The sequence below is a fragment of the Cheilinus undulatus genome, linkage group 5 (assembly GCF_018320785.1).
Source record: "Cheilinus undulatus linkage group 5, ASM1832078v1, whole genome shotgun sequence".
NCBI classification, from domain to species: Eukaryota; Metazoa; Chordata; class Actinopteri; order Labriformes; family Labridae; genus Cheilinus; species Cheilinus undulatus.
The window spans coordinates 6457003-6474169 of record NC_054869.1 but is presented as its reverse complement, the minus strand read 5'-3'; the positions used below and the strand labels follow the sequence as shown (position 1 = coordinate 6474169).

The 17167-nt window shown below is 38.9% G+C and overlaps 1 protein-coding gene across 1 annotated transcript in view; it reads right to left on the bottom strand.

Moving 5' to 3' along the window:
* The window catches only part of dock5 (dedicator of cytokinesis 5), a 118320-nt gene extending 109583 nt beyond the window's left edge, over positions 1-8737 (bottom strand). Inside the window, exon 1 of the mRNA XM_041787258.1 lies at positions 8594-8737. Within this exon, the coding sequence (XP_041643192.1) occupies positions 8594-8636 (43 nt within the window). The 5' untranslated portion in view covers positions 8637-8737. The remainder of the gene's footprint in view (positions 1-8593) is intronic.
* Positions 8738-17167: the final 8430 nt, after the last annotated feature.

Here is a 17167-nt window from a genome sequence, read left to right as displayed (position 1 = left end):
ATAAGCAGGAGCACGCTGCTTGGCTCTAAATGAGTTATTTCAGTCCAACATAAGCAGGGTAAATATAATTATGCTAGAATAGCTTGTAATGTTTATGTTGAGGTTTATGTTTAAGATGCAGTGAGGAAATCGTCACTGATTAGTTGATAAAGAGATAATGAGAAATGTTTATTTTTCCCACTTGGTCAGTGTGTGGGTGTTATCTCAGTCAATCAAGTTTTTCTTTGGTTGACTGCCGTACTAGTATGCAATAGGCACGATAACTATTTAGTATATAGTCAGATCACTGTTTTTGTCTTATATTATAAAGATAACTATAAACAGGACTCATTTGTTTGAGCCTGTGCTGGGTCATTTAAGCATATATCAGACAGCATGCAGTGTTTATTTACGGAGATGAAGGGGAAGAAAACAACCAGCAGGTTAAGACTGAAGGGCAAGGAGACGACATCTTCTCTCTCTCTCCTGCTCTCTGTCTGTAGCAGACACCAACACGAACATGATCATTTTAACTACATGACCAGCCAACTAACACAATCCAACAGATCTGCCAACCGGTGAATCAAACAGGTAGCTGGAGTGGACACAAAGGGCAGAGCAGAGACACTCAGCAGTAGCACTTCAAAATAAACAGCTTACATCATCATAGAGTCGAATTGGAGATAAGTTGTTTTCAAGTTATTTAGAGTGTTAGCGCTGTAAGACAATGCTGTTGGTGTTCATCTCTCTACCTGGATGCCAATCGCTGAACACTCCTCTCTGTCTCCTCCCTAAATACCTCTCATTTCTCACTTTCATGACCACCTGACTACAGATATCTTGGTCGGATGAGAGCTCATCAACCATACCGACTGGAAGGTGTCAGCCCTAGTAAAATAATACAGCAGTATATCATCACATGCACCTTGCCAAGACACATATGGATACGGATTTTACAGAATCAATAAATCATTAAGTTTTAAGATGAATATACCACATGGTGCAGTTAACAACAAAGCCAGCAGATGGCAGCAGTTGTAGGACTGCATGATGCAGCGCACATCTCACACCAAAACAAGCTGGTACTCAGACAAATAACATGGATCATAGTGTTTAACTACAACCAACAGACTAAAAGCAAATATTCTATCTACAAATAGCAGAAGGTCAGGAGTTGGATATGAGTCATGCATGTAGGGATGAGTATTGAAAACTGGTACTAATACAAACAATTCTGATACCAACCGAACCAAATTACAACACAGATATCAATACCCCTGCCACCTCGATGCGACCCCCTGCCATCCAAAATGAAAGGCAAGAAATCCGTTACGGAAGTCTTTGGATTAATTTGTGAAGTTATACAGGTTTCCTGTTCTTATTCCCATGCTTGACTGGCACCTTATAAAAATATACCTGTAAATCATGATACCAAGACAGCTTCTATCCTCCCGCTGACTTTAAATAAAAAACTTTCACCCAAAAGTATATATTTAGGCACTGTTTAGGCACCAGCATGAAAGTATTGATATACCACTGGTATCAGAAAAAACCCAAATGATGCCCAATCCTACATGCACGCTGTACAATAAACAAGGTAAAACACTGCAGCAACACCAACCTTCATCGACACAGGACACCAGGACACGTAGCTGATAGCAACAACAGGACAGCTTATAGGGCAAATGTGTGCTGTCACAGCCAGCAATGAATGATGCTGTAGACTCAAAGCTTCCCTCAACTTCTGATCAGGAGACCATGAGGAGCACCTAGGGGTGCACAATAACTATCGGGCCGATAATTATCGGGCCGATAACAGGAAATTATTACGTCATTCCGATAAGTCCGATATCATGACGACTTGCCCCGATAACATATATATATTTTTGTCAGCACGGCAGTGCACATTCTGAAACAGCAGGTGGCACCGCAGTACATGACCCGCTGTTAAGCACCAGAGATGAAGAGGAAGCAGCCCCTGTGCTAAAATACTAACAACACGGTGGTGTTATTTAGTATTTACGGGGAGGATAACAAACCTGCAAAGGTTGCAAAGAGTAGAAAGAAGTCCTTGAGGGATCTTATAAGTCACTTAAGAGTCATCATCTTAACAACGTTAAAACGAAGCGGCAGCAGCCACTAGCCTCAGCAGCAGGCATTAGGCAGAGCACTGATCGTAAGCAGGCAGTGAAAACTGCAGAAAGTTTGCCAGAGCCAAAAGGCGCAACGTTCTAATAACAAAATCAGTCTGACAGTCTCCTGATCCATCGCTACTTTCATAGTAGCCTGCTCTGTTTGACATGGTTTCATTCAGTCTGATCAACGTTAGGAACAGAAGTTTGGCAACAGACCACGGTGGACTTCACATTCTTAACCCATCTCTGATATGACTTATTTCAGTGCATATTTTTAATCTTTATGTAAAAAATCAGCTTTAATTCTTTAAGTAGCAAAAAAAAAAAAAAAACAGACCCCCAAATATCCCCATTTGTAAAGCATAACCTGTTATCATTTGGTTTTATGAGGGAAAACCTATGTCAGTTGTTTGTGTACATTAAACTTGGTACACAAATCTTTAAAACAAGTTAACTATATTAACAGTTATATAGTCAGAATAGTTCTTTGTTTTTTGAAAAACATGAGCGATATTAGTTAAAATTAGTTATAAATATCTTTGCTCACTGCATATTAACCCCTTCTTACCCCCAGATATGCATAAATACATCAAATAAACTTGCATTGTTGAATCAACAATTGAAAAAATATATCAGTTATTATCAGTTATTGACCATCAGGGGTAGGAAATTATCGGTCATCAGTATCAGTTTAAAAAAATACTTTTCGTGCATCACTAGGAGCACTTCTGCTTTATTTGTAAACATCTGAGCTGAATAGCAGCGCTGCTAACGAAGGCTTCAGACAGCTGCTTCAGGTAGTCTGGGAGACGCTGTTTAATCCTCACTCATCGGTTCATTAATGAAACTGCGGTGCCTTTTAATGGAGAAGTAAAGCTGAAGCTCATCCTACAAATTTAAGTGGGCTTATGGTAAAATGAAAGCAGAATATTTTCTGAAAAGTAAGACAAAACAACAGTAAGAGAGACCATAGAGAGGGACATTTAAAATGAGTGAGAATAGACTATTTTAATTCACTTGGATCTCTGAGGATCTGAGGTGTTTAAAAATTTCAGAACCTTTAATCTATACCACTTTTGTTATCCTCAACAAAAAAAAAGACGAGCTGATGAAGTTTAGGACAGGCTTATTTCTCGTAAATCAATGTGTATTGAGATACGTATCGTATCATAAGAGTTTTTGAAACACTTAGCCTTATAATGAATACATGGTTTGACAGAAGAATGTAGTTGCTGGTTGCAAATACAGCCTTCATCAGACCTGGCACCTGCATACCCATAATGCAACTCAATTGTCTTAAGTTCCATAAGGGACTGTATTATTATGTGACCTCTGGCCTGCAACCTCAAGCAGATCTCAAGCTTCAGTGAGTCCCCTGACATGTTCTGTTTGTTTTGTTTCTACATTTCAAAGTAGAAGTGTTTGACCAAGCACCAACCAGGGCTGTTGAAGGTGACGTCTTTTATCAGATCTTATGAAACTCCCTCTGGTGCCGCATGTTTATACAAGTTTTTATCTCATATGCAGTAGAAAGATCTGTAAACAGACTTTGATGGTTTAAAAGGAGGACTTCCCCTTTACGTGCCTGTAATACTGTTATCTTGCAAGGGCATCAGAGGGCCACACTATGTTTTGTTATTAATTTAGGTACTCAATATCATTGGTGAGGTCTATCTGGGTTTAGTTAAAAATCATATAAACATCAGAGAGACATTTTCCTGAAACATAATAGCGCCACAGGTGCTCATAACTGATTAAAAAAGAGGCGCAATAAATTAAAACAGCAAGGGACAGGCATGTTTTCACCTGCTGATTTTCAAAGCTGCATAAGTCTCTAGAGGATTGCCTCTCTTCAGGATGTAAGAATTATGCAACTATCCTTTCATAAATTGTGTAGCAAATTCACCATTAAAGATTGAGATATCTTAATCCCCATATTACCCACACTTCCTTGTTAGCTAGCATGATATTACTGATTTTATCAAAGACTTGGTGATCTGGTCTCTCATCCCCGAAGGAAGTTGCCTGTATTTGTGCACATCCTGGGATGATAATCCGATTAAAAATGTAAGACCTTGTACAGGGTCTGATGGCATTTTAAGGATTAAGTACAGTGTGGGTGACTTCTGCCCTGTTTCTGCGGCGAATGGCAGGAGAATGGCACAGTCAACACCATCACGCAGGGCACCAGTTTTGAACACCATACTGGGATCTAAAAGGATTAGCACAAACACATTCCCCAACATTGGCTGCTAAAACAAGGTCGTATATAATCAAGAGAGGGAGTGTGCGTGCTGCAGAGCACTCCACACCCACGTGAATTTGTGGGTTAAAGATGTTTTTAGTCAACAGAGCATGCAGCACTTTCTTAAAAAACCTGAGATAAAGTCGCTGAAAGATCCAGGTCAGAGCACAAAGCTGAGGTATTTTCAGGCCTGGGCTGTGATTCACAAACACACCAGAGACTATACACTGGGTGTTTTCACTATCACAACAGGCAGGCTCTTCTTCAGGTGTAGCACATCTGCTGCATACAGCACGGCACGGGAAAACGCTGCCTGTAGCTTTAAGCAGAATCAGAGATGAGTCAGAGCGGTAACCAATGATCGGACGACCTGTGCAGACAATAAAGGCAAACAATAAAGTAATTACAGTAAAGCTGTGAGGAATTTATAATAGCGCCGACTTGTTGTGCAGATTTGCCTTGAGGGCGTGGAGGACTACCTGACAGCAGGAATATGCATGTGTGCTAGTTGAAGGCTTCAAACACAGGAGGGCCACACCTTACTGGAAACTGTTGCAGTGAAGCTGAAAATCTATCAGGCTACAAAGTTTGACACTCTAAAATCGACTTACAAGATATGCATGGAAAAGTCCTAAAAGTATGTAGCCAAAGTTTTAACTCTATGCCGACTCATGCTGCTTCCCATAATAATTCATCATTACCTCCAGTGGCATAAAGTTTATTAAAGAAGGATTTGCAGAGTGACAAAGTAGGATTAAAAAGGCACTACTCTTTGCATATTTTCATCACACATCTGTAAAGTCACCTACATATCTTTTCTTAAATATTCATCTCTTTAATTGTACTTTGCAGCTCTGCGCACTCGTTTCAAGTCCCAAAAGCACTAACTAATAAATTCTTAGAATCAGGAAGTGAGTGGACTAGACTCACTACACTCAACCTTAACTCCTGGAACCCCAAGCCAGTTTTTGCTTTGTCTGGTCCGCCCCTATGTCTGACTGAAAAATGCCTGCAGAATCTCAACCCTTTCAAGCACAATTAAGTTAGCGACATCTGCTTTTCAGTACAGCCTGGACTATCAGAAAAAAAAGCTGAAGAACAAAACTGAACCACACAGAACTTTATACAAATCACATCAGATAAACAATGACCAAGCCTTTCCACATCTGAACCAAGATCCTGTCTATCAGGACAATAAATAAAAACTTGCTGACAAAAACACAACAGAACATTTAGCTATCACCAACAACTACCCATGTGAAACAAATTCAATGCATAAAATGTGCATAAATCCCATTTCAGGAGCGCAAAAGTCCTTTTCCATGATTTGGGCCATAAGACAAGAAATTGGAATGTTGGGATTGGCCGACAGGCTAACAGGAAGATGCTGCCTTTTCACTTCCGGTGTCAAAATTGAGGTCTGATACCAACACTCCTAAGTTTTCACTGTGAATGTTATAAATAGTCCCATTATTGTGAATTTAGTAAGGAAGATTTGTAGTGTCAATGCTCTGAATTAACACCATGCTTTGCACCTGGATTAAAAATGCTCTGAAAGGGATCTGACTGCCAAGGGCAGTCTGTAGATCAGCAAAAAAGGTAAGCTTCAGATCACTAGTCATTCCATAGAGATCTCCATAATGGTTCCTTGGTAGGGATGGGAATTGATAAGATGTTATTGATATTAATGCCATTATGGATTCCTTTTATCGATTCAATTCTTTTTCAATTCCTTCCTGTGAATTTTCTTTTTGGAAAAGGTAGACTTTGTATGGTTTTACTGTTGAGTCTCTTTTTCTCTGAACACTGACCAGGATGCATGCCACCTTCAGTGAACTGAAGTGCCACACTGAAATAACCTGTTATGCCAATCAGTTTTGGTAACCTTAAATGTTATCAAGTGCTTGGGAGGAGAACATGCTAAAATATTAAAAAATTCTCTTTTTTGTTAGAACTATCTCAGTTAAAACAAACTAGTCCCTGGATCTTTAATCTCTGAAGTTGAAATAGAATACAATACTACTGCTCATTTTCTTTTAAAGATAAAACCTTAGAATAGATTTTCAGTCTCTGGATCCTTTGATCTCTGGAAGTATAAAATAACTTAAAATCTTGTTGTGCAAAATTAACAGTTCTTGTGCAAAAAGATTCATGATTGAAATCCTTGTTCAACAGACGTGCACATGTCATTTTTGAGAAATTAAGCCACACTTTTGATCGTTATAGCCTGCATGGCAGCGATCATCAACTGGTGGCCCAGGGCCACATCAGGCCCCCCACAGCTTTCCATCTGGCCCCCATAAGATTATTAACTTAAGAAATTATGGATGAAAAAAACTGCATGCAATTTACTATTTTTTTTTACTATGTCTTAAAGTGTAGCAAAAAAATCAACCTTATGAAATACGAAGCACTCAGGTATCGTATTGCTGTAAGTTAGCATAGTAAATGTATACTTATCAGTCCATTGTTGACTACAGCTGCCAGTTTTACACCCCGTTTACACGACAACGTTTTCAAGTGAAAATGCAAGAGTTTTGTGGCGTTTTGGCCGTCCGTTTACACGGCAACGGCGTTTTGGTGCCTGAAGACGAAACTTTTTGGAAACAGGCTCTAGAGTGGAAGTTTTTCAAAATGCCCCATCTCCATCTCTGTGTAAACGGGGAAACACCTGATTCTGACTCGACCCATACGCCGTCGAAGGGCAGCCCGAAGGCAGTGTTGGACATTGCAAAATCACATCACCATCTACTGGCCTGACCACGTTGTTTTTGGTGTTTCCTGCAGTCTCGTGTGAACAGAGATTAATTTGAAAACGTTGCCGTCTGAACGCGGAACTTTTTTGGAAACTAAACTGAAAACAAAGCAAAACATCGTGTAAACGGGGCCTTAGTATCAATTTTCCACTTATTTCTCATAAAGCGTGTCCTTTCTCCTCCTGAGAATCTAAAAACAGATCAGTTTCCTGCATGTGTTTTTGCCTGGTGACAACACAGCGCATTAGCATCAAACTCAATGACAGTCAACATAAGAGCTTCAGATTTAGGCTATGTCCCAAAAATATCTCAATCACCCCCTTGTGGCTGGATGCAGGATAGGCTATATGGGCTGATCACACTAATAAAGGCTTAAAAGTCCCTTACTTTTGAGAGAAAACAATGTTTTATTTAGACCAAATTATTAAATTTATTAAAGTTTATTTCAATGTCCGGCCCCTGCTGCATCTCTCAAGTAAAAAATGACCATTATACCAATGAAGTTGATGATCCCTGCTGTACCGCATCGATGAGGGAATCGTTAAGATTAAATCTAAATGGTATTGACGGACTGAACTAGTTGGAACCAGTTCGCAACTGGAACTGGCTTGATGCACACCCCTAGACAGACAGCAAAAATGCAACCAAAGTTCTGCATCTTGCCCTGAAAGTAGCCTTAGTGCTAAATTTGTACTCAATATTTGTTGCTTTTTTAAAATGTAGGGAAGTTAAATACTTTCCCCAATATATAAGTAAATGCAAAATAACTGAGTTTTAAAAATACTCAAAAAAGGGTATCAGTGCTCCTTGGTACCAGTACTTTTACGTCTACTTATATCAATTTTAACCAAAGTCACTGTACTTTTATTTGAGTATGATGGTCTTGTACTTAGTCCACCTCTTATATGTCTTGTCGTGGCCCACCCAAAGGACCTCCAGGGCCCACACATTAGGAAGCACTGCTCCATGCAAATGCTTCTCTCCTTATCTGACATGCATACAGTAAAGTCACAGCAGTGGCTCTGCTCCCATGTGGGTCCCTCTAGGAGTCCTAAAGGGGTGCTTTCAGGGACCTTCCAGCAAAATGAGACTTCACTGAAGTTCACTTTACCTTCAAGGAGTGAGCTCTGAGAGATTTAGCACAAGAATGACTGGAATGCTCACTGAACACTTTGGCTTTTTACCATTTTTCCTCAACACCTCATAAGGACTGTTATACAATTGATTCCTAACTGCACAGAAATATCTACAGTCTCTATGACAACCAGGAGGGTGAATACGGAGTTTTTTTGTGTTCATAAAAGTTTATGAAACCCACCTGAGCTAATTATATCCGTGTAGCCTACCAGCAACAACAAAGTAACCACTAAAACTTGTGCTTCCCAGCTCCACAGTCCCCTCTCCCTTCAAGTTAGTTTAGTGGTTGGAAGTTTACGGCGACTGAAAAAAACCCACGCAGCCCCACTGCGAGAACTTACCGACTCCGTACTTCTCTTTTTTAGTGGGAATCCAGCGGGTCATTGTAGTGGAAGACGTGGAGTCGGCGGAATAAATAAATAACTATGTACAATTGGTGAAAGAGGACGGGCGGTGCACTCCTCTGCTCGTCCTGAGCTCTACAGTTCCGCCATCATGACTTGTGAACGGAGAGGGGAGGGGAGGGCGCAAACACGCACAGCGGGGCTGGGAGAGGAGAGACGAGGGTAGGCGTCAACCACGAGCCTCCTAAACCTTCCTCAACCCCCACAATAACAACCCAAAATATTCCCATTACATCACTTACTCTCTTTTCATCACGGCTCCCTTCTCCAAGAGCCGTATCCGAGCAGCTTTTACCGCCCCAATCATGATTCAATCGATACCTGCTCCAATTCTTCATAAATCTTCCAATGAACCAGAATTGAATTGTGGGAAAATTATAACGAGAATGAACGACCCTGTGTTTAGTTCAAGGACTCCTCACGGTGTTGGCACTTCACTTTCAGAACAACTGGCACACCATTTGACAATCTTGTGCGTTATAAATCACTTATGCGCCATAAATTAATAATCACCTGGTTATTGTTTTTAATTTAAAATGAGATTGAGTTGCAAAAACTCCCAGCTACTGCTCACATTAACTCGTTTAGAGCCACTGTACTCTGAGTGAGCATGAATGGCCCACACTAGGGACATAATGAGATCACTTTAGGTTATATTTGAGTTGACTGTGCAGGCTGTTTCATATAAGCAACACAATTAAATGTTTACCGGATATAATGTACAGTAGGCATGGTGTAAACAACTGTGTTCAAGTCCCATTAATAAGATGCCCTCAGATAAAACTGTTATACTCAGGGTGTATAAATATGTGTACAGGTGCAAATGGCAGCATACATAAATTACAATTAAAATACTATATATCATTTTCCCTATTCTTTTGCCTTGATTTTTAAATCTATATACATAATATAATTTATCAGTTATGGGGGGGGGTATAACCCTTTCAATAGCACGTTAAGTTCAAAACCCTAATGTTTGTAAAAAATAAATAAATAAATAAATAAACAAATTGAAATATTTCACCAGGTAAATTGAATTCCTTGGAGCTGATTGTCACACCCTTGAATGTGTTAATAACGACTAACATTTTATTTGGGTGTTCATGATCTAACATGGACGCCAAACTTGAAAGCAATAAAATACTATACATAAAAAAAAAATAATAATAATCTTTTTTTTCAAATCAAGATTAAACCTAATCATAAGTATTATATATTGATTAATTTCAAGGATTTAACCCTTTTAATTCTACTTTAAAAATCTCTGATGTTCGTGATTTTCACAGTCTTGAATATGTTAATGAGCAACAGCTTTGATTTTTGTGCTTTTTTCTTTGTTTTGTATTTAAATAAACAACAGTGCTCCTACAGGAAACCAAGAAAAAGTATGCAATCGCCCCATGTGCCAATATGAGAAATCATGATATATAAGAGAAATTGCAAATTTGAATCAAGACTGAGAGCCTGACATCATGAAAAGCATGTTTTTTTGTTTTGTTTTGTTTTTTACAAAAACAAACCATGACTATGTGATTAATTCGCGACAAGTATTATTTTTATTCATTATTTTTGATAAATCATTACACTTATGGTGTTATATGGGTGACAAATAATGGACACCATCCATTAATAGTGATCAAATTACAACACATTTAAAGTTGTTAAACTTTGTTTGCATTGATTTTTTTTTAAAATCAGATCAGATCATAAATATCAAATACAAATTAGTTGTTAGGAAGTTAACCCTTTGAATGCCACTTTAAATGGGAAAAAACCCTGATAATCGTAATATAAAAAAACAAATATTTTCTTATAATACATGCAAATTGGTTTTCATTGAAAGGGATTATCACAGCCTTGTATATGTTAATAATGAGCAACAACTTTGAATTTTACTATTATCATCTTTTATTCAATATTTAATAAGTTTTTACTCTCAGGCTGTTTGTGACCATTAAATATATACATTTATTGCAAAAACTGGAGCAGTTTTTAAAAACTTTTTCCCATTAGTTTTCATTTGAGATCAAACCTGAGCATAAATACAGAATTTTGATTAATTTTTTTTAGGAATTTAACGCTTTCAATGCCACTTTCTTTTTTTCACATGTAGAAAAGGAGCCGCAGGCCTGACTCTAACCTGGTAACATCCTAACCACTAGGCTATCAGTGCCCCATTAAAACATTATAAACTTTTTTTTTCAGCAATTTTTAAATCAGGACCAGTCCTGATCTTAAATATTGAATACTGATTAATTTTTTACGATGACCCTAAGTATGCCACTTTAACAACAAGAACCTGTACGTTTTTTAATGTAAAAAAAAAAGGAAATATATTTGATATACTTAATGCAAACTGTAGATTTCTTTGAGAAGTATTATCACAGTCATGAATATGTTAATAATAAAAAAATAACTATGATTTTTGTGCATGTTTTTTAGAAAGAACGGTGACCCTACAAGAAACCTGGAAATATCATGCAATTGCTGCACATGCTGAATATGGGAAATGGTGCCGAACAGGAAAAAACTGCAAACTTTAATCAGTGACTCCAAAATAAAAGCCTCATATCATGAAATGCATGACTTTTGTTTGTTTTTTGTTTGTTTGTTTTATTGTGATGACCACAAAATGTGGTTTAAATGGGTTTTTAATGGGACATTTTTGGTCATGAACACCCTGAGTGTACACAAAATGTGTACAGAGCTCATAATTGAATCAGTTCTGATATAAAAATTTCAAAATTCTTTTGGAAAAAACACATACCTTCCAAGATTCTTGTGTTCAGCATTAACACAGTCAAAATAATCAAAATAAGAAAAAAATGACCAAAAATGCCTTCAGCACCCTCCAAGGGTTAATTTAAATGACATCCCAGCATGGCCAGCGTGCCACCAGTGCTGCTCGACACCCTCCCTCCTCTTCCTTTAAAGTCATTTACAGCTGCTGCAGGAGATCTGGTAGCCCACTTAGCCTTTTGTTTGCCTATAGTGTGTGTAGACACGTGTGTGAGCATGCTCTCTGCAGCCTCCAGTCGGCCAAATGGTGCTGTCAATAATGTTCTACCATTCATGGCGTTTGTTGTTCCCTTTGACAGGGTGATGTCCATTTATTTTCCATCCATTGTGGAGCTGCTGCTTTAAAAGCAGCACGTAGCAACATAACACAAAGTCTGATTGAAAGCTTTTATTGCATCTTATTATTTTGTGAAGGAAAGAGCCACTGAATAACTGCAGAAAAACAGTATACAGGGAGGCTGTGTACTGGGCAAAACTATAATTAAGACTACTGTAATTTCAATAATTATGCCTTTAGATGAAATGTTTTTATTTGAGCTCTTTTCTCTCAATGAAAAGAAGTAACACAGGAGTGTAAATCTATGCATATTCTTTTCTTCAGACCCTGTGGTGCATTTTCTTTGTGCTGGATGTTTAACAAACCTCACATGCTTGAAACATTCACACAAATTGACTGAGCTCATCCTGAAAATGAGGGATGTGTTTTGCAGCTATATCTAGAATTTCCAAGGTTACAGCTCAAGCTGTTACACATGAATATGGTGACCTATTTTTTTGACTGAGCTGCAGGTGCCTGCTGAGTATTTGATTCCCTTGTTAAAAGGGTCTTTGAATGTGCTCCTGCTCTTTTCACCCCTGATTTTCTGAATGCCTTCAGCAAACGATCTCACACATCATCTAATGTGAGGAGTTGCTTTGGGTGATCAGAACTTGAAAACAATCAAATCTGCAAAAAAGAATACAATATTGCCATCACCTGACTGCTTTGTGCTATTGCATACATAGGGGCAGTTAATCAGAACCTGGGGATTGTGTTACATGTGGCTTTGTGTTTTAAAAATCCACTTTAATTGTTAAACTTTTACCCAGCAGAACCTTTAAAGAGTAGACTATCATATTCAGATGGTGTTCTGGTCTGGGGTTATGTGTGCGTGCATGTCTCGCCTTAGAGTTTGTGACATTTTGACAAGCACAGTTGAACTCTGGAGTTCATTTGGAGTTGAGCGCTCCATAAGCAATCGGAGCAGACAGGCCGAGTCTTCACAGGAGATCCCAACTCCGCTCATGCTCTAATTTGGATCAGCTTGGGTTATGTCTTTGTAAACCTTTTTTTTTTTTTTTCAACTGGATGCTTAGTAAAGAAGAAAAATATATCATCCAAGCATGCACACATGTGCGAGGTAAATGGAAACAGGTGCACACGTGGATCCAGAGCCAGAAAAAGCTCAGCACAAAGGCTGATTGCATTCACATTTTGCATAAAAGTGAGGACAGGTTCTGGTGTGAGTGGGCTGCAGTTATTCTCATTTTGAAAGCGTCGATTTTTGTGAAGAAGGAAGGCTATTCTGTCTGTTTACGCTGCCTGAAGGCTTCTCAGCTTCTCTATTCTATGAATGAACATTTAGCATGAATAAGCAAAGGAAATAATACATATGTTCCCTATTTAGCATCCCACTTCCTACACTCTGGAGGATTTGATTATTTGTGTGTGCACATGCCTGAGTGCATGTGTCTGTGTTTGTTTTATTGTTATAGATTGGACATCTATTTGTCATAATTAAATGTTGTGATTTAATGAAAGGAAGACTATTAAAATGAACTCCCTGTGCTGTTATAATCTTCTTAAAGTTCCTCTGAGGAGTTTTTAGCTGTTTATGAAACTGACTGAATTAGCATCAGAGCCTCCATGAGCAAGAGCAATCAAGAACATCAGCGTAAAAATGACTGTTTCCTACAAGGTTATTTTCAATCCTTGAATCTGCTGCAACATGGGAAGAATTACAATATGCTGCAGAAACAGCCTTTTAAAACATCAGATATTTCTAATGAGTGAGTGCAATTATCTGTGAAAAGAAAGCAGGATGAGATATTTGCAAGAGTGCCTTGCTGCAGACAAGATGGCCGACATACATCCAATCCATATAGAAGTCTCAACCGGAAGTCCGTACGTCTAAGGTTAGGCTTAGGCGTTAAAACCAGAGTGGTTCAGGGTAAGGCAGTGGGGAAGGTGATATATTTGAGATCCAGCACCAAAGGTTAGGCTTAGGCACGAAAAAGACTGACAAACACTGACAGCTGAGTCCAACACAAAGAAGAAACTTCCGCTTGGGACTTCCGGCATGGATTGTATGTATAGCGACGCCCATGTCGGCCATCTTGACTGCAGTTGGGTCCCTCTTGATATTTGTTCAGAAACACTAGGTGTGTTCCAAATGGCAGACCTCTGCAGTAAAATTGGCAAACGTGGGTTAAAGAGGCAAAAAGTTGCTACAATTGCTAGATAAAATAGTAAAAGGGAGTTTAAAATAGACATGAATGGGTTAAAAAGGTTAAAAGGGACAAAAATTGGCATTGGAGTTAAAGAGGCAAGAAGTTGCTGACATTGCCAGAAAAAAAAATAGTACAAAGGAGTTAAAAATAGGCATAAATGGTTAAGGAGACAAACATGGACAAAAAGAGACTAACACTTTGTTAAGAGTAGCAAAAAGTTGCAAAAAGTGCTAGATAAAGGAGTAAAATCTAGTTAAAAAGAGGCAAAAATTAGTTAAAATTGTAAAAAAAAAACACAAACAAACAAAAAAAAAAAGGCCCATCAGATGCAAGAAAGGTCCAAAAATTGGCAAACATGGTTAAGGTGACAAACATGGGCAAAAAGGGGTTGAAGATTTGTAAGAGAAGCAAATAAATTGTTAAGAGTCACAAAAAGCTGCAAAAATTGCTAGATAAAGAAGGAAATTTGGGTTGAAAAGAGGCAAAAAATTTAGTCCAAAGGACGTGAATATGGTTTAAATATGGTAAAACAGGCTAAAAATGGGCAAACATGGGTCAAAGAGATGAACATGTGCAAAAAAATGGGTAAAATTGTTATTAAGAGTTGCAAAAAGTAAAAAAAAAAAATGCTAGTTAAAGAAAGCAAAATGGGTTGAAAAGAGGCAAAAAATTAGGCCGAGAGATGTAAAAATGGTTTAAAATTTTGGTAAAACAGGCCAAAAATTGGCAAACATGGGTTAAAGAGGCAATAACTTGCTGAAATTGCCAGAAAAAATAGTAAAAGGGGGTTTACAATAGACATAAAGGGGTTGAAAAGGTAAAAATGCCTCAAAAATAGGCTTAAATAGGTTAAAGAGAAAAACATGGGCATAAAGGGGTAAACAATTTGTTAAAAGTAGCAAAAAGCTGCAAAATTGCTAGATAAAGCAATGCAAGTTAGTTAAAAATGGACAAAAAATAGTTAAAATTCTGAAAAAACATGAGTTAAATTGGCATAAATGGGCCAAAAAGGGATACAAAATGGGTTAAAAGTAGCTTCTTCTCAGATTTTTGTGAAGAAGGAAGGCTATTCTGGCTGTTTATGCTGCCTGAAGCCTTCTCAGTACTTCCCTACTCTATGAATGAACATTTAGCATGAATAAGCAAAGGGAATAATACATATGTTCCCCATTTAGCATCCCACTTCCTAGACTCTGGAGAATTTGATTATTTGTTTGTGTGCGCACATGCCTGAGTGCATGTGTCTGTGTTTGTTTTATTGTTATGGGAGGCAAAAAGATGAAGCATCCATATGAATGCAATGTGCCATTTAGATAAAGGTTGACCTGACTTGACTCCACTTACTCAGCAGCTGACATTACTAAACTCAGTGAACTGTGGTGTCTATGATGTCAGGAACTACTGTGCTTCAGAGACTTTCTCTAAAAAGTGGTCATAGCCCCCACTGAGGTGTTCAATTCCTGGGACAAAAGCAGACAAAAGGCCCTAATGGATTTACAGGGCCTGTGCCAGCACCGCATGACGCCAGTGGCAAATTGGGCCCCTAGATTCCACCTGGTAGTCTGGCGGCAGATTCAGGTAATAGTGTGCTCCCACAACACTGTGCAGATTAGTCAAAGCGCTATCTGTGCAGCAGAGCTCTACATCCTGCGGCTGTTTGATTTTGTTTTGCAGGTATATCCAAACTTTTTGACTTTTGCAGACTGTGATGTACCAGATTTGTTTATTTAGCCCTTCCCGCCTGACGCACATCAAATCCTGCATATGCGTCAGCTTGGTCACTGATGCAAGCTGTCAATATTTATCCTTTCTAATATTTGCACCTTCCTGTATATTCTCTCTGTTTGTGAGATAGCATCCAATGTCAGAGAGGCACATGCTGGCCAGGTAAAGCGAGTTATTTTGCACAGATTGGTTACACCCACGGCCCAAACCGAAGAAGCACAGACATGACAGCTGGAAATATATAGCGTTCATGCATGTGCCGCAGAATCAGTCTTCTGCTGGTAAGTAAGGGCTTGCACATTTATATCCACAAGTCCAACATCTCATTTCTAGGCTGTGATGCATGAGGACGGATGTGCCCGGAGGCTCCCCCATTTGTCTCCATCTGACTCAGTGAAGCATCCTTTGTGCCCCTGTAGTGGCTACATGAGGCCATCTGAATACTGTAGCTATGTATGCCGCCGTAGAATCTATTTTTAGTGCATTAAAATGACACATATTTCAATGAAATTGTGTCTGTCTGCTGACTCTCAGGCCAATTCCAGTGAGTCTTTTAATTAGCAGTTTTCTGGGATCAGTAGAGGGAGCCACAACTCTTATCTAAGGCTTTCCCTTTCTTTGTGGAGACAAAGCGTTGCTGTGTGACAACCCAAAAAACCAGACTGCAACGTGACCACCCTCATTGTCTGGACCAGGGCCTGAGCTGTCTGAGAGGACTGAGCACGCCCAGATACAAATTAAAAGTCATAATAAGGACAAGCTTCTTTGTCAAGGTGAAAGTTTGATTCTTTTAAAGGGCAGATGCTGCATTTAACTCTGGGTTTCCCTTTCACTCAGGTACTCTTTAACTGTAAGGTTTTTCATCTGCAGGTTCCTGCTTCTCTGCACACTAATGAGCTGCATTTTACCTCAGAATAAAGCTCATAAAAGTTTTAGGTGCTTATGAAACAGACTGATGTGAACTAAAAAAGGGGGACAAGACACACTATTAGATATAATTATTTCACACCTCTGCTGTGGGGTAGGCGTCAGGAAAGGTGATTAGCATGCACCATGAAAAAATAGCTCTTTTAACCGTTTCCAAGCCATAGATTCATTTAAGTTAATTGAGGACATTAGATTATGACTTTTGTCAATAAACTCTCCTTGCACAGGGAAACAAGAGCCAAGAATTAAGAAGTACTGCGTTGCTTACAGGGGGCGCCAAAATCAACACAAACCAAGATTCCCAAAGAAGCTTTAAAACAAACTCATGTTGGAATTTGATTTGGTGCACTCTGATGCCCGCCAAGGTGCTCTCACTGCAACTATACTTTTGTAAAACACTCACAGTGCTGTGTAACCTGACACGCCAGATGGATTTTTTTCACACATCCATCTGGTAAACCTTCAATAGACGGAGTTTGAGTAAGGGCAGAGCCTTTGAAAAAATCTCGGAGGGTGATTGGATGAACGTTCTGTCTATCACATCTTTACGGGCCAATCAGAGCAACAAAA